This window comes from Rhipicephalus sanguineus, unplaced genomic scaffold (assembly GCF_013339695.2).
Source record: "Rhipicephalus sanguineus isolate Rsan-2018 unplaced genomic scaffold, BIME_Rsan_1.4 Seq926, whole genome shotgun sequence".
NCBI classification, from domain to species: Eukaryota; Metazoa; Arthropoda; class Arachnida; order Ixodida; family Ixodidae; genus Rhipicephalus; species Rhipicephalus sanguineus.
The window spans coordinates 1-25,690 of NW_023616304.1; the positions used below are offsets into that span (position 1 = coordinate 1).

General features: G+C 43.1%; 1 protein-coding gene and 1 long non-coding RNA gene across 4 annotated transcripts; one reads left to right on the forward strand and one right to left on the reverse strand.

Moving 5' to 3' along the window:
• Positions 1-794: 794 nt before the first annotated feature.
• Positions 795-15,998, reverse strand: LOC119378685 (hormone-sensitive lipase). 2 transcript variants are annotated; one of them, XM_037647730.2, is made up of 5 exons: positions 15,296-15,993; positions 7,799-8,035; positions 6,885-7,070; positions 2,763-2,879; positions 795-1,123 (listed from the first exon to the last, which is right to left on the reverse strand). In XM_037647730.2, the coding sequence occupies exons 1-5, from the start codon at positions 15,899-15,901 to the stop codon at positions 902-904; spliced, it is 1,368 nt and encodes a 455-aa protein (XP_037503658.1). In that variant the 5' UTR covers positions 15,902-15,993; the 3' UTR covers positions 795-901. The 2 variants fall into 2 exon arrangements, with proteins under 2 accessions (XP_037503658.1, XP_049267753.1); XM_049411796.1 differs by lacking the exon at positions 7,799-8,035 and having other exon boundaries at positions 15,296-15,998.
• A 1,446-nt stretch (positions 15,999-17,444) lies between these two features.
• LOC125756834 (uncharacterized) lies at positions 17,445-25,589 on the forward strand. Of its 2 annotated transcripts, none has more exons than XR_007414794.1 (3): positions 17,445-17,598; positions 19,523-22,290; positions 24,197-25,589. It is a non-coding gene; the product is annotated as an uncharacterized LOC125756834 (long non-coding RNA). The 2 variants fall into 2 exon arrangements; XR_007414795.1 differs by having other exon boundaries at positions 19,523-22,278; positions 24,197-25,588.
• Positions 25,590-25,690: the final 101 nt, after the last annotated feature.

Sequence of the window (25,690 nt, forward strand, 5' to 3'; positions counted from 1 at the left end):
CAACCATGAAATATGTAAGTTTGCCATAGTTGCTGCTTTATGTATGCTGCAAAGCATGTGACTAACAGCGCAAAAAAAGGACAAGGGACCGAAAAGAAACACAGACGGTCCTTTGTCCTTTTTTTGTGCTGTTAGGGTAATGGATCACCAACTTGCCCAAACATTTGCTCTGCAGAAAGTACTTGCAAACTTACGATGTATGTCCTTCAATCATGACCATTCACCTCTCAAGATGCAAATAGGCTTCAAGAGATAGAAAGAATGCGAATGGAAGTAGCGTTCTATGTCAGCACACGCTATGACCCTGACCCTTTCTTCCACTGAACCTATTCAGAGGAAGGCCCTCCGCGTCCTCGCCGAGCTATCGCCCGTCTTATCAGCGAACCAAGACAATGGAGGCCCTCAACATCTTGCCCCATATGAGTCAGGCATGCTACGTTCACGGCTCAGCCGATTCAGACTTCTTTATCAGTACACAAACAGGTACTGTACAATCGTCGCAACCACCGTGATATCATAACTGCGGCAGACTGCACGCTGGGCCTTCTCTAAAGCATAACCGCAAATGCAAAGGTAGTTTTTCACTCAAGCAAAAGGCTTAACAGAGGTGCCCACAGAAAAACACATGCATGCAACTATCCTATACGCATGCAGACAATATGGGGCTTGCTGCTTCTTCAGCAGTTCCATGAAGATTTGCAAACCGATACGTGTTATCATGATTGTAATAAATGCAGCGTTACCTGAATCATTCTGGAAGCAGAACCAATATCCTTCACAGACAGCGTTGGTTTAGCTCTCAAAAGAGAAAAGTTTTTTTTTTGACGTTCATTTTCACTTGCCTTCTCATTTCTACACTTCAATTAAAAGCAAATACTAAATTCCTAAATGCTTAATTTCTTTATATGGTTATGAATGACAAAACTGGGCCCTTTAATGCCCCCTTTTTCTCATTCACTGCATGAAAGGCATGAGTACCTAGCTTATGGCAGTTGTTGAGAACCCAGCCGTATACAAAGGTCACCTCTTCCAATGCCCGTGGGTAAGGGCTCTCTGGTGACAAGGAATAGTCTACCGAGAGAATCGGTACGTTCACCAGGCGGGCCCAGTCCTTTAGGTAGATCTGCGTAACATAAAAAACAAGAGGGTGCACTGGCGTAAATCATGGGGAGGACAGGAGGGTCCTCACCCCCCTTCTGTTCGGGCTGGGGGGGGGGGGGGACGCCATTGCAAGTGTGCCCCCTTTAAGATTTATTTTTCAAACATGATATTTCAATTGCTTGACAGTTAAGTATAGCGCTCTTAACTTGTTTAATGCCTGTTTATTTCGTAGTACGTGTGTACCTGTGTTCAATACTCTTCAGCTGTGTAAAGCTGTATTGAAATTGCAACTTCAATTTGACCGGTTTTCAAGAACACTCAACAACACAATGCAATCACGTGAGGTGTGAAACCAAGCTTGAATTCTTTTTTTTTTTTTAATTTTACTTCAAAGCATGATTTTAACTTTTATATGATTAAATATAAAACCTATATTTATAAAAACAAAATGGCCGCCGTGGCCAGAAATGTGTCCCCCCTCGTGGTTTTTCTGGATTTACGCCTCTGAGAGGGTGAATGCCACGTTCACGAAATGTGCAACTGACGTCGTAATGTAGCTACTATTTATCACCCAGTATGAACAACACAGAAAGCACCACACTGCATGGTACAGAATAAAGCTGAAAAACAAGGTCGATCTAGCTGGAGACAAGAAGAATATATACTAACACAAGAAAATAACTTTAGCCATGCAGAAACGTCATTGCCAGTATTTATCTTACAATTCAATATACATCAGCTTAACACAAAATGTTACCTGTTGTTTAGTTATTTCAACTATAACTGAAATAATGTGAAAACTTTCAATGTGCAGTCAAATGTTCCTATCGACATAAAGCCACAGCCTATAAATGTGAGCTAGGTTATCTATTTTATCCATAACAAATAAGCTGAGCTTTTGAACAACAGTTTCAAACAAGTGGCCATGAAGAGGAAAAAAGCAGAACATTTATACATAATGCCTTCGTATGAAGTTCATGAAAATACAGAGTGTTAAACAACCTGTGGTACAAAGCGACCAAGCCCCATTTTTTTTTGTGCCTTGAGAGCTCGCTCTGTGGCAATTTGAAGTTAAACAAATTACATAAATGTGAAATAAAATATTTCAAAAGTGAAAATAACTTGAAAATGCTTTGAAATATTATTACTTTAGAGGAAAAACACAAGGCAAAAATATTTAGCAATAGTAAGCTTAGTAATTGAACAGTCCAAACTTTTTCCACATATTATTCTTTTTTGTTTCTTTATAGGAACATTTCCCACCCAAATTCCTCTATGCTTTCACAATTTTCTCTTATGATAGACCCCCTGCTTTGATAGTCCATGTCACATACACAACTCATAAATAAATTAGAAGTCCTGCTGCAAAAAAAAAGAAATGAACGAATTAAATTTTGGGGTTTTATATGCCAAAGCCACGATACAATTACAAGGAATGCCATAGCGGGTGAGCCCGCATTAACTTTCACCAATGGGGGTTCTTTAAAATGCATTTAAATCTAAGCACAACATGGATGTCTTTGCATTTTGCTCTCATTGAAATGCAGCCACCTTGACTGGGGATCAAACCTACGCCATCATGCTTAGCAGGGCAACAAGTTAGCCACGATGCCAATACTGTGGGTAACTCCCACTTGAATGCTTCATGTCTGCATACACACCTCATGAGACTCAGCAGACTGGGCAATGAATCCACCACCATGAAAGTGCAATATAAGACCATGAGAAGGTGGCAGGACATCAGACGAGTTGACCAGGTTGCTTGGTAACAGTGATTGCTAAATGAAAAAGAGAAACAAAATCGTGTTTTTGGAATTAACTTCAACTTGAACCTCGCAAGCACTGTCCACTGCACCAAGCAAAGCAAAAGGAAGATATGGATAACAGCGATTTTATGTACAGTAGGCTCTCGTTAAACGTAACCTGAAGGGACTAGGAGTTCCATTTAGTGAGAGGTGAACAAGGGTGCAGAATTCAAGTACGAAACCGATCGTATTGTCACGTGGTCGTGACGTCGACGAAGACAGCAGTCGGCATTTGCAGAATGAAACTGTTTATTTGGCCGAACTTGTGGCCGGGAAAATGAGAACTAGAACTACAGCAATACACGCTGTACAATGATAGCGGCGAACAGGGCGTCGTCCGTCGATCAACTGACAAGCAGTCAAGCGCGTCGGCTTTTATACAGGCGCTATCGAACTTTCCAGCGATATCGCTGGTGGCGGCGTTATCTCTCGACAAAGCTGGAACATTCTCGTGCGGCGCGCAATCTTAACAGATTGTTCCAAAACAATCGCGAAGCTTCCTACACATCACGGCGAGGCCTGCGCAGCGCGTTGCCCACAGTCTTTGTGGGTGAAGCTTACACTCATGAAATATAAGACTCGCGGCAATGCCCCCCTCTGAAAAAGCATCGTCCCGATGCTTAAAAACAGAACATGAATACATGCAATACTAAAGAAAACTAATAAAGAAAGCAAACATTAGAGTCCTCAGGTGCGCTAACGAGCATAGTACGGTTTAAGGCGCACCACATGCACGACCTCGGGTCGAGCTCGGCGCCTCTGGGAGTTCGTGATGCCGTCGGGGACAACCTCGTAGTCGAGTGCGCCGAGACGTCGAAGTACCCTGTACGGTCCGAAGTATCCAGACCCAGACACGGTCGCAGGGCTGGTACTCGACGAAGCGTCGTCGAAGATTGTAGCGACGGCTGTCGGTGTGCTGCTGGGTCTTGATGCGCAGGCGGGCCAGCTGTCGAGCTTCTTCGGCACGTTGTAAGTAAGCGGCGGCGTCAACATTTTCTTCGTCGGTGACGTTGGGTAACATGGCGTCGAGCGTCGTCGCTGGGCTCCTTCCGTAGACCAACTTGTACGGCGTCATCTGCGTCGTTTCTTGGACGGCCGTGTTGTAAGCGAAGGTCACATACGGAAGGACGGCGTCCCACGTCTTGTGCTCAACGTCGACGTACATGGCGAGCATGTCGGCGATGGTCTTATTTAGACGCTCGGTGAGGCCATTAGTCTGCGGGTGGTAGGCGGTGGTGCGGCGGTGGCTCGTCTCGCTGTACTTCAAGATCGCCTGAGTTAGGTCCGCAGTAAAGGCGGTACCTCTGTCTGTGATGAGGACCTCTGGGGCGCCATGACGCAAGACGATGTTCTCCACGAAGAACTTGGCTACCTCGGCGGCACTCCCTTTGGGCAAGGCCTTTGTCTCGGCGTAGCGGGTGAGGTAGTCAGTCGCTACGACGATCCACTTGTTGCCGGAAGTCGACGTCGGGAACGGCCCCAGTAGCTCCATCCCGATTTGCTGGAACGGCCGGTGAGGTGGATCGATTGGCTGCAGAAGTCCCGCTGGCCTAGTCGGCGGTGTCTTCCGTCGCTGGCAATCTCGGCAAGTATTAAAGGCAGTTTTTCCATTGAAAGCAACAATTCTGTTTAAAAGAGGTTTCCATTCAGTGAGAGTCTACTTGCACTGCAATGGCTTGAAGCAGAAACTCTTTAACAGTAGTAGCCTATGATCAGAATGTTTGGCTAAAATAGCACCATTTCTTTGTATGCTACTGTCTCTTTTCTAGAGCTAAGAGTGTGAATAAAACGATTACTTGGCTAGTTGCACAGAAAAACATTAGGAAAAGCTACTCTTAAACACCCCCTAAGCAAGCACCACCACAAATTTTGGTTACACACTGTAAGTTGTAAAGCACTGTCTAGAGGCCCATACTTGTAAATGTGTGCACTCCACGATGTTTGGACGATAGACAAAAGGAGTAGACAGGACAGGCACAAGCATTGCACCCGCCCTGTCTACTCCTTTCATGTATCGTCCAAGCATAGCGAAGCGCACAGATTTACAAGTATTAATCTCTACTAACTCGTTCAAGATTCTATTCTGTTGTCTAGATACTGTTTTACCTAAGGAGCTTTTCGAATCAGTTCATTGTTCGAAAAGTGAGAAGAAACTGAACTGCTTGCTGCCAGTCCACTAAGGTGGGAGAGCCAGTGTTGACAGAGACACTATCCACTTTTGCCTTAGATAGTGTTCGTGAGTGGCGTAACCTTTCTATGTTTTCTCACATGCCGGAGTCAAGGCAGCATGGCATGTTCCACAATGGACCTCTTTTTCGTTTTTATTCTCTTTCTAATCTGTTTTGCAGAGCATTTCCAGTGAAGGCATTGCACGCTCCACATTGGCTAACGAATCAAAATCACCGACCATGGTCAGTGCAGTTTCAAGCAATGTGTGTGCATGTGATTACGCAGTGCATGTCCATGTGCGCACGTGCATCACTAAAAGTGCAGCTTTCTTGAGGAGGTCATGCACATTTGTTTGAAATTTCAACTGTCTCCACACCATCACACTGTTTTACGCTTTGCAGACATCATTGCAACAACTTGATCTACACACTGAACTTGTTAGCTTACAATACTGGCGAGGGGCCTCCTTAGGTATTTAAAACAACACCTTTGACATGTGAAACTGGCTCCACAGTACCAAGAGTTACTTGCATAAAGTGCTTCACTGTAAGGTAAATGGCGTTATGTACAGTTACAAAGTTTCACACAATTAAAGGGACAATAAAGTGAAATAATGAATCGGCTTACAAAGGTAAATTGTAGTCCATGAACTGTAATGTCGTTAATGTCACCACCATAGCTCTATTAATACAGGAAAAAATCAAGGTCAAAGTTTCATTTTTAAATATCGTGCCGAAATTTCCGCGCATGACTTCACAGATTTCAAAGCGTATTTTTCGTATTTTGATGACATCGGCTCAACGAAATTTCCTGAAACCTGGTATGTTAAGTCTATGGCCCCCTCAGAGGACAATGCGCTTCATTTTTACAGATTAGGAACTACTTAGGACCTAGTGGACACAGCCAAAATCTATGACATCACGGCGTTTGGGGCGGGAAGTTCAAGAGGGCGTCGCTAGCCACAATTTCTTTTTGCACATTTTCTCGTTTACCAAGCGTCTTCTCGCAGCAAGCATGGTCATTTTAGAATTATGAAAGAGTAATTTACTAATACGAGAAAAATCGTTTTTCTCTTAAGTGTCCCTTTAACAGGAAGTTGCAAGACAGTGAGATGACACGTAAGTTACACAACAAAAGTAAATGGTTATGCAGGCTGCACCCTGTGCACTGCGGAAATCAATGTGACGCAAAGCGTTTCGCAGAGAGCTGGCTAAAAAACATCAACAAGGGTTCTGCAAACAATTACCAAGTGGACGATCAATCTATCAGTGCAAGGCAAGCAGTCGTGTGTTTGGTGCAAGCATGCGTTAATACAGCAGCAAATACGATGACGATTCTACGACAGTCACGGCACAATTTCTACAGTGGCCATTCAATATGTGTTCATGACATGCTGATCGCTAGGTTTTTACATTGATACTAGACATTGTAAATGACAGAAACAAGACTTGTGACATCATCTGCAACAAACCATAATAATAATATCTGGGGTTCAACGTCCAAAAACCACGATATGGTTATGTGGGATGCCACAGTGGAGCGCTCGGGAAATTTCGACCACCTGGGGTTCTTTAACGTGCACCTAAATCTAAGTACACGGGCCTCAAGCTGTGGAACAAACAAGTGCTATATAATATAATATACCTGTGTCTACGTGACGCGGTCACCTTATCAGCATGGCAGCAGATTTCCACAAGAACTCATTAGAGCGGAGAAATTATATGGCTTCCAGCTATCGTGAAAGGATTAAAAACTTAAACTGTTACAGGTCATTACAATACTATTCCGTGTTAAACAGTGACAGTTTACCATTCCATCTCTGACTGCCGATGAGAGTAGCCGGCATCGTACAGGTGCAGGGGGACCGTGAGCTGAGGGACATGGTATCTCTACGACAATGGACGGCTCCTCGACCTTTGGCAGACCCAGACGTTCAAGAGGAACCACAACATCGCAGCAGACTTGCAGCGACGAAGAAATAAACTTGTTCACTTTCTGTAAGGCGGAAATCAGAGGCCAGTATCACGTGACGACAAGCATCTTCACTCGGTTCACGAAGAAAAAATATTTAAGCCAGTGCACAGTGAGCAATGCAAACAGTGTAGCAAAGTTTATTTTGTGCTGCCAACACGCGCTTTCCTTAGAGAAACAGATCAAGTGATGCGAGTGACAATGACGTTTCTGTACATCGTATGACAGGACCCACAGGCATGAAACTCACATGATAACATAAGATAGACAATAAGAAGGGACCAAGCTCAGCCTCTGTACAATTCCTCTAAAGGCAACACTTCGATTTAAAGGTTTTACATAATTCTATCATGAATTCACTGCAGATTCTAGAAAACAAATGCGAGTTTAGGCACGTGGCATTCCACTCAGCCTCATAATTACACTATGGCAATGTAAAAGTGCTTTTTCTGAGTCTCTGTGTAACCATCCCTGTGTAACCAAGCTTCTGTGTTACAAGCATCAATTCCTGTGGTTTATTTAGAGCAGATCCTTTCTCATTAAGAGATGATAATGAATGTTTCAGTGGCTCATCTGAAGTGCACAAACATACTGAGTTTCCTATCCTATGACATCGTTTCTTAGAGGTGCTAGGATCAATAATCAAAGTAGGACCTGTCTCAGTCAACTTTCTGCTGTATTGAACTATCACAGATGGCAGTTAGAATTAAACAGGTGTTGCTGAACTAGAGGAGTGATGAAGTAACACATACCTTAAGAAGAACCTGTTCATTAAGTGACCACATCGATTTGAGAAAATCAGTGTGGACATTCTTGCGCATTTCCACCATCTGCTTGGCCCTCAGTTCTGTATCCATGCTGTATTTTCCGAACCTCCAGATGAGCGTCGTGGTACTTCCAAAGTTGCTGCCGGTCTGGTAATAGTGGTCCCGATAGGCCGACAAAACGGCATGGCCTTTGCGTAGCGTTCTCCTGATAGCATCACAAAACTGAAAAGGAGAGATAGAAATAAAAGCAGTTTAAACGCTTCTATCTACATTAGTGAGATTTGCACAGGACACATAAATGAAAAGGTGACTTACAATGAAGGTCATTACATTGGAAAGGCAAATTAACTCCTTCAGCACCTTCCTACTTCCAAACCATATTATTTTTCTTGGTACAATGAAAACCTTGTTATCAAAGTATATAAGTGCTCAGCTGTTGCTCTTAAAGCTGTGTGAAAACATATGAGAAATTTTCATTCTGTGAACTTTCTCTAATATATGCCTCTGTAACTAAAAGATGCGTGAAAATATTTTTTCACGGAAATCTTCAAAGGTGAACTTTCCGCATTATGCGTGTACAGACATTAATGAAAGTGATCAAAACTGAAAGCACAAACCAGATCTTCATCACCTACAAGTGCTCACAATGCACTACATTTGGTGACGACTACCATCATCATCGTACGCGGCAGTGGTGTAGTGGTTTCAGTGGTCGGCTGCTGAACCGAAGATTGCGGGTTCAATCCCGGCTCCGGCAGTCGCATTTCGATGGAGACGAAATGCTAGAGGCCCGTGTACTGTGCATTGTCAGTGCACGTTAAAAACACCAGATGGTCAAAATTTACAAAGCCCACCACTTCGGCTGCCTCACAATCATATCGTGGTTTTGGCACGTAAAACCCCAGATATTATTATTATCACCATCATCATCAATGGTGACAGCAGGCTGAGAATTGAAATGAAAACAACAGCGACATTGGTGGCAGAAAAAGAATTTTCTTTACTACACAAATAAAATCCGAAAACCAACATTTGAAACTCGTGATCAGCTATCTGATCTGTTATGGCCTTATTATGGTTAATGCAGACACCTCTTTCTTTTCTTTTGTAAGATGTCCCAATGCATCCAAACATATTGATATGAAGCTGTGATGATGGCCAAACAGCAGCACCGAAATTGTTAGCATCTAGTCAGTACCACTAAGATTACTATACTCAGCAACAACCTTCCTACAGTGTCCTGGGTACTGCTGATCCACTTAAATAGAATTTGTAAAGATGTGCTAGCTAATTAAGCTTGCTCATTTTCATGACGTCTAGCACTTGTGCGTGTTTGTGATGGTTAGTTTTACTGAACGGACATGTCTTTGTTTCACTGGCTTTCGAATGAAATTTGAGCAGCCCGGCAAATTCTGTAGGGGATCCTGATATCACCAACCAAAGATAATATTTTTGCTTGAAAACAACAAGCTTCTTTTTTTCTTTCTTCTTTTTTTTTTGCCTGGCATTTATATTAGCAGAGCAAGAACATTTAGGCTATGAAGAGCAGGTGCTCCGAGCCTTTGTGGGTGGAGTTTGCACTGAATTCTCAGAATGTCACCAAGAGTAGCGTATAAGGGAAGTCAGCTACATCAGGGAATGGAAAAGATAACTCTCTACGGAGCCAGAAAGGAGATATGTGAAGATGCAGGAAGAAAGCATGCAAGCTGAAGTGCGAGTTGAACAATAAAAGGCATTGAACTACACAATGCACTGATATGAGAAGCAAAGATAGCCCCACTCTGCAACAAAAACGATCTGTAGTCTATCAAAAAAAAAAATGATAAAGGTCCTCACGCTAACAAAGGAAATAATCGTTGATGAAAAGAACAGCGCAGTGAACACCGCTCTGCATTCATGTGAGATTGTGTAGCATGCAAATTTTATTTTACTTAGAAATAGTGCCAATCTCATGAGATCAAAGCAAGTAAGGGGATTACACTGAGTACATTGAAGGAATAAATTACAATAACATGCTAACGTTAAACACAATGCTGGTTTGAACAAAGATGTGTGGATTCTAGAAAATATAGTAGAAGACACAGCTCATACAATGATGCATGGTATATGAACAATCGTAACAATAATAAGTTAAGTACAGGTGGCACAAGATAAAAGATATGAAAAGTTCCTGAACAGGAACAAACCTGTTCAAGGATTCTGTCCGTGTTCAAGGTTTCTGTTCGATAACTCAAGTTAGTTGGGTGTTACAGAACAATAGAACTCGCACCTCCGTTTTTTTCTGAGTCTTTTTTTTTTTTAGTGATAGTTAGGGTAGCAGATTTCTTAACATGAGGGGCCATTTGCCCATCAGTTTTCCATTTAGAAACTGAGTACAATGCTTAGTTTAAAGTTACATGGTCCTCAATTGAATGGAGGAAGGAAAATACCTTCTTTGGCTTCATTATCTACTGGTTTTCATTAATATGGTCCTCAGATTAGTTTCAATTTCTTGGTAGAGCGAACAACCTTATGTTAGTGTGTAAATTAGATGGCAGATCATTCATAAATATTAAGAAAAAAACAGGAGGCAACGCACACCCCTCAGGCACACCAGATGTGACGATATATAATGTCAAGGCCTGACAGTGAATTTCTACAAACTGCAATCTGCTAGAGAGTCCCTCATCCAAATAATGATCGATCTACTCGTTAATGTTGGTTCAATTTTAGAAACGAGTTTTCTGTGTGAGATCAGATTAAAAGCTTTAGAAAAATCGAGTAAAGTTAGGTGCATTTGTTTTTGGTTATCAAAACTGAGCGACACGTCGTGAATTAGTACCACCAGCTTAGTGAAAATTGACTGTCCTTTACAGAGACCATCTTGGAAAGGTGACACAATGCTTTCTTCTTCTAGTTACATGGTTAAATTTTTAATGACCATGTGCTCTAAAAGTTTACTGACTGAACTGGTCATGGAAATGAGCCTGTAATTTGAGACTTTTGTTTTGTTTCCTGGTTAGTGCAATGAAATAGCTTTCACAGCTTTCCAGTCCTGTAGCAATGTGCGTGTTGTTCATGATTAAATATTAAACACTGACATTTGGGTAACCATTCTGCATATGTTTTTGGAAATATATTGGGTACAAAATCTGGTTCGACTCCCATTTTAATGTCGATACTGAGTAAAAGGGTAATTAAACCATGTTCGGTTGCTACAATTGTTTCTAAATGCCTTCGGATGCAGGCGTAAGCATTTGGAACATTTCCGTTGTCAATGGCAAAAAGTTATTAAACTTTGTGTTAAATAACTTTGCCCTGCTGATGTTGTCATCTGAGGGAAATAGGTGTTCTGTGTGTTTGTTAGGCTTAAGGTACGTAATCCCAGAACTTTCCAGGGGGAAATTAAGCTTTTAGGGAGTCAGAAAGGGTATTAAGTATTTTGGTTATGATACCTTTATCTGCCTTCTCATATTATAAATGGAGCATATAGCTTTGAGTGGTTGCCCCAGCGCATCCCAGCAACTCACTTGAGTGCTTGAAGTCACTGTGGTGATGTTTCTGAAACACTGCCCACGGCTTTTAGCCATGCTAGTCTGCAATCCATGATAACCCAGGAGGAGACACTTGCAGTCTGTCATAAAGGTTGGCTTCCCAAGTTCAACTACTACAGCACCGCCTTTCGTCTTCGCCCAGGAAATAGTATAAAAAATTCTTCTGCTGCAACTGAATGACCAAGTGTTGACAGGTAGGTCTGAACAGATAAAATTGCCTCTAAGGCAACACGTGCTAGCCATTTGTGGCTGCATCCCAAGACCCAGATGCGAATGTTTTCCACAAATATTGATATTATGAAGGACCCACACAAACAGCCAAGTTCATTTGGGAGCGGTGCCAGAGTAATGTCAAATAGTGGGGGAGAGAAGCGGTACACCGCAAGAAATGAGCCTCTTCTCACTAACAGTGACTCCAAGATGAACACCAATAAAATGGTCACTGACAAAGACGTATATGAAGCGCAAGGTATTGCCCGTGATTACCTTGGATAGCAGGTGGGTGATAATGCATCTCCGTTTAATGCTGTCAATTGTTCTAGAGCAGCAACGGTTGGGATGCAGTCTTCTAGGTAATGTTCAACATGACTTAAGCAATCTAATACACTATCTTGAGCACACAGTCACTGCCTAAAGCAAGTAACACCCCCATACCAGAAAGTTTTCCACTTCACAAACCCTTTCCCCCTGTTTCGTACTAATTTATCAATGACTTTCGCTATTCTGGATGTTACAGAAACTGGGCAGTATGAGGATAAGTCAGAAACACCTTTTCTGATTATCAGTATGAGTGCCACCCCAATGCAACTTCCCAAATCTCTGGAATGTGAGCACAGATGCCAACATGGCTGAGTATGACAGTACACACTGTGCAGCTGATCCCATGCTTGCTTTTACACATGCTTTAAAGGGGAACTCCGGCATTTTTTCAAATAGCATCGACAGTCTTGTAACATGTAGAGTGGTTCAATTTCCTTAGAAACTCGTCAATAATTTTACTTAACAATGAACTGATGTGCCAAAACCAAAACAGGTAGCTGTATCGTGCAACAACTACGAAGACATCACAACCTGCCCCGCTGCAGGGCCGTAACTAAGGGGGGGTTGAGGGGGTTCTGACACCCTCCGAAATTTTTTCATTCTTTAATTTTTCGGCTGAGAGTCCAATATTTGCACGCCTTCACAGCGACCACCACCTGCCAAAGTTGGCCATTCTACACACAAACACCCCCAAAAAAACTTCCTGGGTACGGCTCTGCCCCGCTGTAATGTGAACACTGTACAAATGTGCTGGTGTGAGAGAAGAGAAAATGGCAATGTCATCCCACAAAGCACTAAGCTGTGCCAGGTTTTTGAAACTTCACATCAGCGATTTCAGTGACGATTTGAGTGCTGAAGGATTGCCGTTTGCTTTTGACAGCCTGCTCAGAGAGCCAGCGACGTATCCTACAACACCACTAACACAGGATGGCCCGCAAATAATGGCATGATTGAGGAACTCATTGAACCATAACTGAAATTCATTTTCAGGGAAACCAAATGACTTGCAGTAGCACAATTTGCCATAATTCGTCAGAGTACCAAATAGAACATATATTTCAAATATTATTGAGATCAGTGAACACAGAAATCACTGAAGTTATCCTTTAAGCTTGGCAAAAGATCATGACGTCAGATTACTTGTAGTGTAATGGACCTTGACCAATCGTCTGGGGTAACGTCCATGAATACGCCATCTCTACATGTCATAATATTGTTTCTTCTACATCACGACAATGTGATTAACGTAAATGGCAGGGTCAAGTCAAAAGCTCATGCAAACGTATTCACGAGGAAAAACATTGGTTCCCTCAGCTATCACCATTACATTTTATTGAAATGTAGTGCATGCCCACAAAAACGAGGGCTTTTACTTTTCCTTAGCGTCCCATGGGTCAGCTATGGTGGACTACATTTATAATATATGTTGTTTTCACTAACATCAGTAAGCTATCGTTCATGACTTGCAGAGTGTCCGCTGCTCATGATCATATAAGGTTACTTGCGACTATTTGGCCTATATCATAGTTCTTCTTCACTGCTTCTAGAGGCTGACAAATTTTTAGTGCTCTTTCTTTGCAGGACTATTGCGTGTTAGTTTTTGTATATACATCTTCCAAACTAACCTCAATCTCTACAAATTCACATCCTCACCTGTTTGTTGTAACCAAAGCAGAAAGTTAGTTAACAGTCCGTCTCTGAAAAATGCATTTCTCTTCATTCTTAAAATAGGTCTACGTACGATATACAAGCAATGATTATAAACAGGCGTAAGCGTATTTGTCATTCGCTGCTTAAGGTGTGATTTGTGCAGCTAGCAAATTTGCAGACACAACAGCTAGTAATACCAGGAATGCAGAGTGTATAATGCAGGCAAAAGCTACTCAAGACCCTGGAGTAAGAGTGTATTTTCATTTCAGTTTGTTTTAGCTTATTACTACAACTTTAAGCTTGCTCTAAGCAGCTACGAAAAATCTGCAACACAGTGTAGTCTCAAAATGTACAGCTGTCACACCTGCATATTTAAGAACTGTTATGTTGCGGTCCCACGCAAACAAAGTCTAGCGTCAAAAATTTTCGTACTGCTTATTTTGACAGCTCAAGAGCCTCCACAGAATGTATGAGCATTCTTTCTGATGTTGGACACTGCATTACTACTCTGCCAACTTCATTAAGTAGTATAGTACATCACATCAGACGTACAAGGCAGCAACCCCTCACATCGCTCAGACAGGCAGACAAAAGACATAAGATAGCTGACTGTGATAGAAAGGGGCAGAAATAAAAGACTCGCAAGCTCTCAAGAGCTCGTATGAAACAAAGACGCGAGCATGATGGTACTACGTAAGTCCCCTGATAGGGTACCTCTCTTGCAGTAAAACAAAATATTAGATAGCCAGTGATATTGTAAAAGGCAATGCCCACAGATATGCAGTTATTAATGGTGCATGCTCAGAAAACAGAGTTTGAATTTTATCCTGCATAAGCACAGCTGGTGATACGTCAGACTCCATACCACCACTGCACAAACAACAATGAGTTGCCATTCATCACACAGCTTGCGCCCACACATACCGGCCTGCACAAACTCTTCGCACATGAGGAAGAAGGAAAATAATCACTTAAGGAAAACTCCGCCGAAGCATAGCAATGATGTGATTGCATAAAGGTGATGCACCTTTTTGTGTATGCTTTCAAAATATGCTTATTTGAATAGTACATATAATAAGTATTCGAAAACTTTAATTGGCATGTCTATACTAAATTAAAATTTATTTTTATCTCTGTGATACGTGCACCACAGGCATAAATGCATCTTTCGTAGGCATACACACAGATAGCGGCAATGTTGAGATAGCTCTTGCCGGGGCTGTGATGTCATTGCTGGTAGGGTGGGGATGTTGCTGCACCTCCAGCCAGAGATTGCCACAGTGGCTGGAGGTGCACCAACTGAAAACCACAAACCTGGACTCGTACACGAATCTAACGGATGCAATTATTTATTTTCGGGTATGTGACTGCGTGGCGTGCAGTTGCCTCTGTTTTTGGAACTCAGATCGCCTTAATCACGCGCGCAGAGCTAAAGCAAATCAAATCGAACCTGTTGCGCTGTCTCCGCAAAGTTGTGCTATGAATAAACTACTTTCAGGTGGCTACTTCATTCAGCACAATTTGTCATACGGTGCAATCGGGTGCAAATTCGAGCCCGTTCGAGTTTCTTGATCGTGAATGGCTTATTCGCGAAAGATACGGGAGGGGCCAATCGCGGTCGAGAAGTTCGATCCCGGTTGGGGCTCAATCGCGATCGAAAGTTCCCGTGCGACGTCAAGTCTTTAAACATCGAATTCTACGCGCCCTCCGTGCCATAACCTCTTACGAGACTTGCAGCGGATTTAGGCGCATCACTCACATAAAATCCCATGCAGCGCCCGTAGAAGCTCGTGGGGTCGAAGTTGTCGAACTCCTTGAACAAGTCGTTGAACTTCATGTTTTCGTTCACGAACAGGCTGCCTTTATCCGTGTGCTCCATCATCTGTTCCAGTATGGACAAGCCGGCTCTGAGGCCGCGCAAGATGCCGACGTGGTCGCCCAATTCCTTGGCGAAACTTTCGCCTCGGAAAAACGGCGAACCACGCTTCATTTGCAGAGCCCTGCAGAGTTTGGTAGTCAGGGGGATGAACCTATCCGCGACTGAAACGATGCTTCGAAAGCCGTTCGCGTGAGTTTCCGAGTCGAAGTCAAACAGGTGCGCATCGCTGATGATTCTGTTGGCGGAGGCTTCGACCGAATGCAGTAGTTCTTCCATCGAGTTTAGGTGCGCAAGTATTTTACTTCCCGTCTCCGTTTCCACTTCTCTGAAGTACTCTATGTTGGCACGGACCATCGTCGTCAGCATTTCGTACAGTCCCGAGCGTGGCCTCCCGATGCGCGACATGTTCACCAAACTGCAGCTGGCCGGTGCCGAGTCAGGCCGGCAGTCCTCAAGGTTTTCCGAATCGCTGCCACAGCACAACATTTGCTTGACATGACCGATTTGCACGCACCTTCAAAAATCCTGTTTCCTCCGCCCGGAGAGGGGAGAATGAAACGTAGCGAAAGAAAACGTGAGAAGCGTATAGGGTAAGGAGGATGGAAAGAGATAAGGAGAGAGGAAATGGCAAGGGCCACAAGGGCGCGGTGCGCGGCGCGCTCAACCTTACGGCAATTTGCGAAACTAACGAACGCATCGATTTCGCACAGAAATAGCCCGCGCTGATGAGATGTGGGGAAAAAAAGAGCGCTCATTTCGCCGGCCTAATTGACTCGGCGCTTCCATCTCAACCGTGATTTGCGGTGACAGCCTATCTACCGAGTACCGGCCATATAAAAACAGCTAAACTGCGCACAATTCGAACACATATGTGGTAGAAATTTGGTCACCATTAAATACCGATCTTCCTTACACGCAAATTTTTTAGGCAGTGGCACTGAATCATTGTAAACACTTGATAATTGATTGCCTTATATGTCCAACTACAAGCAGATATGAAATGCAAAATAAATGATTAAGATAGTGATCGAATAGCCTAAAGAAGGAGGGCCAAAGCGGGGAATAAGATACGCTGCCACATGACATATATAACACACGTACATAACCCTCGTTCCAGAGGGATCACATTATCTAAAATATTGCTTTATTTATTGTTTTCCGGTGTCCCAACTACACACGAGATATATAGTGCACTATTTTAGAACATTTATTAGAATTGTGGAAGTCGTGGAGGAGCAGTGCGAAAAGGGAAGAATAAGGAAATCAGCTGCACGGTGCTGCAGCATATGTGGCGATCATTTGTGTTTCATCATTCCAACCTGGCGAAAAGCGCTGTGAAGGTTTTGCTACACCACAATGCAGTAGTTCCTTGGACCAAACAGAACCACGTGGTGATAATGAAAAGGTGAAGCGGTCGTTGGCATTAGTCAGCCGCCAGACGGACGTTATAATCAGTTTTGACAACGAGTGTGGCTCACAATTTAATTATCGCAGCACAAAGCGTTTAGACACCCTTGGTCATAAAGTGTGAAACCGTGAGCAGTTCTGGAAACTCATTCATAACAGCAGCGCAGAAGTGAGAGAATGTGTATAAACGTTTCGACTTAGTCTAGCTGTTCACTACACGCGATGCGCGCGGCCCATGGCTAGGTCCGAGTATTTTGTGCCGATTATTTACGCTTTCACAAAATGAAGATTGCTGAAAAACACATTTCCGTTGCGTAATTTTTTTTTCGTTGCTGAATTTGTTGTTGCGCCTCTGCCATAGGCTGAGGATCTTCGCGAGGCACATGCGTTTCGCCGGAGTCTGGGCTCTCTCGCGAACAATAGATGACGTCACTACTACGTCACTCACGTGTGACGTCACTTGAAGACTTTTTTTCCCTAAGTTAGTTTTGACTTTTCCCCGTGTCGCCACGGAGTGCCTAGTATGTCACGTGCTTCATGAATTTCGTCCCTAATGTCCTAGTCTCCTAGTGTCATCTTCACCTCCGCCGGCGCTGTCTCCGCGCACGTGTCACGAAGTGTCGTCGGTGTCGTCAAGTAGCCGCAAAAGTCAATACTCCCATGAAATGCGACGTTTGTGGCGTTGGCCTGTCTTCACTGGAAAAAAGTGGAGCACCACATCGCAGCGCACAAATTCGCCGCCGACTACGTGCAGCAGGCGTTCCACAAAGATAAAGGTGAGTACCCATCCTGTTTTCAGTTTATAGTTGTTGGAAAAGACAGTGTCAGTGCATTTTTATCATCTTTTGTGGTGAGGCTGTACAGCACATGACCGCTTCCACGTGCATTCACTGTGCCAGCTAGTTATAATTCGCATGTGCTTGTCGCGTAGAAAAAAAAAAAAAGAAAACAAGTATGCACAGAGGCACTAATTTTCACAATTTGCTCGATCACACTGAAAGTACTGCCGCTTGCGTCGCTTTTTTGTTTTCCCTCTAAAAACAAAGCAGAGCAAATATGTCCGGTGGATACATGATGTGTTGAAACAGGTGAGCGCACAAGACAGGGACAGTGAAAACGACACATAGAGCGCTACTTCCAACTAACATTTAATGCACTACACTCATCACGTGGTAACATCGAGTGCTTCAGAACAAGACTATCAAAAAAAAATTTAATTTTTTTTCTTCCTTACGCTTTTTTTTCTTGCTAAAGATTACAGGCGGTAACGTGCCTATGGAAACAGGGCGACAAAGCGAAAAAACCCTTGATACCATACAGAAGTTTTTGACCGAGCTCATGAATGCGTTATCAACGGCAAAAACGGCTGTGTGATAAATGCGACATGAGATGAACATGGGTTTTAACAAAAAGCGGGTCATCCAAATGAAGGAACAATGATGCGGCTGAACAAAGGAGGCTGTAAAAAGGTATTAAAAATGGCCTTGAAAAGGTTAATACTTAAAAAGTGAGAACAACAATAAAAGTTTTGCAAAAACGCAGACTCTTTCTTCGTGAGTGACACAGAGGGCATGCTGACACAGCTGGGTCCGAGCTGTTCTGCACATGATGCATCATATATTTCTCGAGCTATGACAGCCTGGTCAAGAAAGGGGGCACAACCGCAAGCTGCACAGTGTAAGGCCATGTTGCCGTCAGACTTTTAAATTGTTGGCGTGTTCACGCAAGCGATCGTTAATACATTGGCCAGTTTAGCCGATGTAAACACATCCACAAGAGAGCGGAATCTTATACACGATGCCGCATTTGCAAGACAAAAACCGCGTGGTGTGCTTCTTGCAGCATGTCAGGCCTTTCACTGTTCACGTTTACACGCTTGCACAGGCCTCCAAAGTTTGTTGTGGGCGGTAAACACTACACTGACTCCTGCGCACCCTGCAGCCTTCTTAATCCTATGTGACACTTGGTGCACGTATGGGATAACAGCAGTTTTTGTCCCATCTCTGTTTTTTGGAGGCACATTACTGGTTTTCTTGAGTCTGTGCAACAAGGTCTCCGCAAGGTCACGCAAAACTCTGGAAAACGTGTGCTCTCGAAGAAAGATTTTGTGTTTTTGCAAAACCTGTTGACTTTTATTGTTCTTACTTTTTAAGTTTTAACCTTTTAAAGGCTTTTTTTAATACCTTTTGATGACCTCCGCTGTTAAGCCGTATACTTTGTTTCTTCATTTGTATGACCCATTTTTGTTAAAACCCATGTTCATCTCATGTCACATTTATCACCAAGTCGTTTTTGCCGTTGATAGCACATTCGTAAGCTCGGTCAAAAACTTATGCTTCAGAAGTTTTTCAGAAAGAATATTAGTGCACTGAATGAGATGAAGGGTAACTGAAGGACTTAATTTATTTTGTGAAGCAGAGAGAGTGAGGGAGCAAAATAAAACATTTAACATTAATCTATCAGGGGCGTAGCCAGAAATTTTTTTCGGGGGGGGTTCAACCATACTTTATGTATGTTCGTGCGTGCGTTTGTATGTGTGCGTGCCTATATACGCAAGCAAAATTGAAAAAATTTCGGGGGGGGTTTGAACCCCCCAACCCCCCCCCTTGGCTACGCCCCTGTAATCTATGTCTAAGGCCTTTGAACTATTTTCGTTGGTTTAATGTCTCTCTCTGATACTATGTTGTATTTGTATTACAGAATTCAGTGAATGGAAAGCTCAGGAAGAGGCGAACTGTTGGTTTGTTCTTCACACGGCTCCCAAAAAGCTGGCCAGTGGGGAAACGAGGAGCCACTACTACTCTAATAGATCAGGAGTGGCTAGGCCAAAGGAAGGTCATGGTAATCGTCGAGAAAAAAGTCAGGGTACCTGCAAGTCCGGTAAGATATGTCTCATTTATTACTGTGACAAAGAAGGAGAACACTCAGAGCCCGGCACCTGAAGGTATCACCATAAATGTAAGGCACCAAAGAAAGCATTATGGCCATAAAGCAGAAATTCAGCACTTGAGGATGAGTGACAAAGAAAAGGCCAACGGGGTTAACCAACGTAGCAGAGGACCTGGAGCGTGGTGTGCCCATGAAAACCATATTGAATAATATAAGAACATCTGTTGGGGGCATGTAAGCTGAGGCCAGCACATTTGGCAGAACGCATAACTCTGCATAACATCAAACGGCAGTTTCACATTGCTGCTCCTGAACAGTGTCACACCAATGATGCTGTCAGTGTAGATATGTGGGTGAAAGCAATGTAGGACAAAGGTGAAACACTTGTCTGTCTGTATAAGGCACAAGGTGCAGTGGACCCAACTGGTACTTTTGTTGCAACAGATTTTGCCCTTGCTTTGATGACAGAGCCACAAAAAGAGCTGTTAGAAGAATTGGGCACTGGGCAGTGTGTCTTGACTCAACACATGGAACTACAGGGTAACAGTTTGAGCTGACCACTCTTCTAGTGCTAGATGAAGTGGGATAAGGTATACCTATAGCCTATTTCATCTGCAACAGGATGAATGAGGAAAACTTGGCAGCTTTTTCAGGTCTCTTGAGTGTGCCATCAACGAAAAAGTGGCTGCTAAGACATTTATGTCTGATGACGCCTCACAATTTTACAAGGCATGGTCGTCAGTTATGGGTGTCCCTCAGCAGAAACTTCTCTGCACCTGGCATGTGGATAGGAATTGGCAGAAGAAGATACATGAGTTTGTAGAAAAACAACTGAGGCCAGACGTGTACCACAACGTGCGACTCCTTTTAGAGTTCCTTGACCAGCAAGAATTTGAAAAGTATCTGTATCTTCAATCATTCCTTGACACTGAGGAAGAAAAACTGAGGGATTTTCTGAAGTACTTCAAGGACAACTATGCAGTTAGACCTCAAGAGCGGGCCTACTGCTTTAGGACGAGGGCAGGTATCAACACCAACATGCACCTTGAGAGCATGCACAGGACGATGAAGCACAGCATGCTGGAGGGAAAGAAGAATAAGCGTGTTGATAAACTAATTTCTGCACTCATGGACTTGACATATCATTTTTTGATGAAGAGGGCAATCCAGATGATCAAAGGGCAAGAAGTTGAGTGCAGTTGAAAGGTACCACAGATCTGGCACTGAAATGGCAGGTTGTGCCAAATTAAACGAAGACAGCACGTGGACTGTGCCATCTCAGTCTACTAAAGGGCACTCTTATACAGTGACAAAAGTCGGGGATGCTGCTTGCTGTCCCTTGAGATGCAATGAATGTGCAGTGTGTGCGCACCTGATACACTTCAAAGTGTGCAAGCACATTCACTGTGTGGTCATTGCTAACACATTGTCAAGCACTGACAATAACGACTATGAGAGCCCACCTGAAACAGTAACTGAAACGAGTCGGGCATTGCACATAGTGCAAAGCATTGCAAAGGTGGAGGCGGCCACAACAGTGCCGAGCCAAAAGTCATGGATCGATCTCGGCCGCGGCGGTCACATTTCGATGGAGGCGAAATGGTAGAAGCCCGTGTACGTACGATGGCAGTGCACGTTAAAGAACACCAGATGGTCTATAGAACACCAGATGGTCAAAATTTCCGGAGCCCTCGACTACAGCGTGCCTTTACCTACCTCGTGGTTTTGGCACGTAAAACCCCAGAAATTATTATTATTATTGCCAATGATGACCACATGCCTCAACAAATATGAAAAGTACTATGTGTTGATGTTGGCACTGGACCGAGGTTTCCACTAAATATAAAATTTAAGTCACTCATATGTCTCATCTGCTCTATCTGACACAACTGCTGCTGTAATTAATAATTGACTGGAATGCAAAGTGTTCGATTGGTGAATGTGCTGACCTGCCCATTTCTCACTTATGATTTCTCATTTCAGATATTGTATTACTGATTGTAGAGGTGTTAAATGACATTGATTTCCCAAAGCTATGGAGGAACCAAACCAGCATTTTAATAAAGCCTTATTGTCAAAGCTTAACCTGGTTGTGTCTTCCTGTGTTGATAATGCATACTTGTGCACGCGGTTTCTGCACTACATTCATTACAGTAATGCAATGCAGTTTCATTTCAAGCCACGAGGACAGAGTCAGAATCGATTTAGATCTGTTTCTTTCTTTATGAATGCTTAGATTATTATTGTTGTTGTTGTTATTATTATTATTATTATTATTATTATTATTATTGCAGCGGTATTTGCACACGTTTTCTGGCTACGGCGCGAATCCTTTATTACAGAGGAGAGCTCGATCAACATCGACATCGTCTGCAATGGCGGATTGTTTATTTGCAATTTGCAGCGTTTGCGCGATGTAAATTGTTCTTTCGCTAGTTTCTTGTACGCGGTAATGTTAACATTAACGCTCGCTATCGAGTTTAGGGTATGTTTTCTCACACGTGAAGGTGTGGTGCCTTTTTCACCCGTGGATATTCGTACTCGACTCCGCTCGCCTACCACAGCAGGTGAGGTCATTGGTAAGATACACGTTCCGATGCAACTTCCAATTCAACATTGTGCTTTGTATGAGTGTCATGCTCTGCGCTTTCGACTCTTTGATCGTTAACTTGCGCTAGATGTGGTATCGAGCCAGTCGAGCTCTGAAAATTCATTTCCGATGATCGGGACACGATCTTGAACGTGCATGAACGCGCGGGTACCACACAAAATATAAGCTAAAGCTGTGCAGCAAATTCAGATGTACTAGGTATTGCCGCGAACAAATATTGCTTTGCTAATGGGCGTCGATGACTGCCCAGCCCCCCCCCCCCCTCTTTTTTTTTTGTACATACATGTAAACCGTGATTTCAATTTGACAGCTTTGCTTTGAAGGCGCTTTTAGTGCTATAATGGAAGCGATAGCTTGCTTTTGATGACCTCTGCGCTGTCAGTGCATCAGGACATTGCATTATTGATAAGACAGAATTGTTCACGTCCAACACCCCTCGCAACGTAAAGCTTTTGAAAATTCTTGCGCTACACTTGCTCGTTTTCACGAAAGGGGGTGGTTTTGGAAGAGTTCAAGCACCCTTGACCTAAAGACGCTGATTTCTTCTTATCAGTGCTAGAGTTACTGACTACGCTACCTAAAGGTAGCATATGCAGTAACTAATCAGTGCCTGCCAGCAGCGCACCAATTGAGGGTGTGTTCTGCATAACTTCGTGCAAGAAAAAAAGAAAAAAAATCAGAATTAAACGCACAGTAGAACTTGCTACAACTGAGCTGCAAGTCGGGTTGAACTTTCCATTCAAGTGCGAGCTTTCATTCGACTACATTAAACCCTTTCAGACGCGATCTATGAAGAACTGCCTGTAATTCGTCAGAGTTGCACATTATCTCAAGGGACTCGACGTTGCAACAAAAATATTGTCATGTATGTGCTTTATAGTAACTAATCTTGATTAAACTGCAATTGCATTGAACCTGAAGTCATTCATGTTCTGCTTTTTGCAAAAATAGAATGAAATCTCAGGCTAGAAATATAGTACTAATTTTTCTTTTTTTGGTTATGATCATTTCGAGCAAAGATAAATTATACTTTTTAGGTGACTTGGAAAAGCGGAACATCAAACATGGTAGTGCCTTCTGCTAATTGACTATATTTAACAGTACACTGCAAAATGAAGTTGAAAACAGATCTATTACACAGGAGGTTCAATTTATCCACTCTTAAATGTATCTTGTTCTTTCTTAGCCACTAGTCAACACGACTAGCAAAAACATGTGATGTAGACAGTTGTATACAAAGCGTCTCAAACAGTTATAGAAAGAATGGTGTGCTAAAAGCTGCAGCAAGACAGAGTACGACTGCGAAACTGCAGTCGTAAGTGCCGCCGCTTTAGGTTTACAGGTTGATCCATCCACGGCTTGGATGTAGACCATACTTAGAAACTAACTCGGATGATACCGTTGTCACATGGTGCACTGCTGATCGCAATTAGGCCCAATCAGGGTGAAATTTCTCAACAGTGATTGACTCGTTTCTGCAACTTGCATACAGTAAATAATCACAGTAGAGAAATTCTACCCAGTCAGGTCCTATCGTGATCAAAATTGACAGTATGACACCCATAATACATATTTGTCTGGGAGGCCAACTTTTGGATATACAGGTCTTACTAGAAAAGAAAAACTAGATACATTGTTCGATAGCAGCCTATTAACATGTTGGCTCACGCACTTTTTCAAGCACATTCAAGACGTGGCATGAAACTCTTGCTAAACTCTTCTCACTCAGTTTGTATCGATCAGCTTATTTGCCATGTTATATACAAACAGATGCGGTCACCTATAGTGCACACTATGGGCTCACTTTCTTGAGCTAAATTTTCGTGACGTACAGCCTGACACTTAGAAACACCATGTGGCTCTCTTGTTTGCAGTTCATCCGCCTTGGTGCAGTTGGCCTGCCTTGCAAACTCATAAACGGCATTGTGTGTTGCTGCCATGTCTTCCGTTACTTTCTCTCAGTAGCATGAACGAACTATCCGCACCCGTTTTGTCTGCACTACAACGGAGATGCCTCAACTTCAGCCTATGTTAACCCCCACTGCCTTTCAAGGAACTATGTCAACAATGCCAGCACTATGTGCTGCTGGGCCTCATAACATAAGCTTGCTCAGTGGCACAAACTGTCCATATACTTTTGCCCCACAATGCAACTGTGCCATTCTCAGTGGTCCGTATTGGGAAGCACTCCAGATCTACAAACACTATGATGTGCTGTTGACTGCTAGAAAATGACTCGTTTATAACAGCGGAGTTTTGCACTACATAGAAAGGGTTATGAATGTAAAAATGGCCATCCACTCCCATTTGTTGCACAAAGCTACGATAAAATTCATATGGATTTCTCACAAAGAACAGCATTTTAGTTGGCGAAAAATTTGACATGGTCCACAGTTTGAACTCGAGAACGACTTTTTTTCGGGGTGGTCGCTCTACCATTTAAGCTAACCAGTATGCTAATAATAAAAGTGCGAGGGCAAATTCAGTTTGAAGCGCATGGACACTGAATATGACAAATGAGTTCTGTGGAAAGCACAGTAGGTATAAGTAGCTTATAAGCAGCTGCAAGTAATGTTTTTTCTTTCAAGTTTGATTTTCATAAATAGATATTAACACAGAATCTTCTGCTAAAAGCTGCTGCACGTTTCCACAGGACCCATTTGCCACATTCTGTGTGCTTTGACTTTTCAACTAATTGGCCCTTACACTGCCCATTGCTAGCCTACTGGCTATCTCAGTTGTAGAGAAACAGCCCTGGAAAGGTGTTGGTTCCAGGCTTGAGCCCAGGAACAGTACGAATTTTTTGTTTTCCTTTCTGAGAAATCAGTATGGATTTCCTGGTAGCCTTGTACAAAACAGGTGGATGGCCATTTTTCAATTCAAAATAACTTGTTCTCTACACAGATGATGTATGCGAACACAACTGTGATGCCTTGAATCATGTCTGGACGAGCTGGGCTTGGAGCATGTAGCCAAATGTGATGGTAGGAGCTCCAAGTGAATGTTCTCAAATGTTCATTGTTCCAGTGCTCCCAGAACGAGGAAAAAGCTGGGACACAGCACTGTGTGCCTTGGCTTCTTTCCTCGCACTGTGACATAATGAAGTAGTACCAACTAGCCCAGTTCATTGCGCTCTAAAATGTGTTTAGCTACTTGTGATGCCGTTCAGACCAATCTGCTTGGCACATTCACAGGTAGCAATAGAACAGAGGGCTGCCGAGATAGCAAAGCCATAAATGCAAGGCCTGCGCGTGCACATCTGAGCTTGCAGAGATGGTGTCCTGCATAGGTCACTTGCTTGATGAATGTGCAATAAATGCAATTTTTTGGGCAATAAAGGTGTGATGACATATGCAATTTCTACATTT

Coding starts and splice junctions, on each gene's coding strand:
- LOC119378685 (XM_037647730.2), bottom strand. CDS start 15,901: ATGTTGTGCTGTGGCAGCGATTCGGAAAACCTTGAGGACTGCCGGCCT. Junction 7,071..7,798: donor ATGAACAGGTTCTTCTTAAG/GTATGTGTTACT, acceptor TCCGCCTTACAG/AAAGTGAACAAGTTTATTTC. Junction 1,124..2,762: donor AGTCTGCTGAGTCTCATGAG/GTGTGTATGCAG, acceptor TATGTTACGCAG/ATCTACCTAAAGGACTGGGC.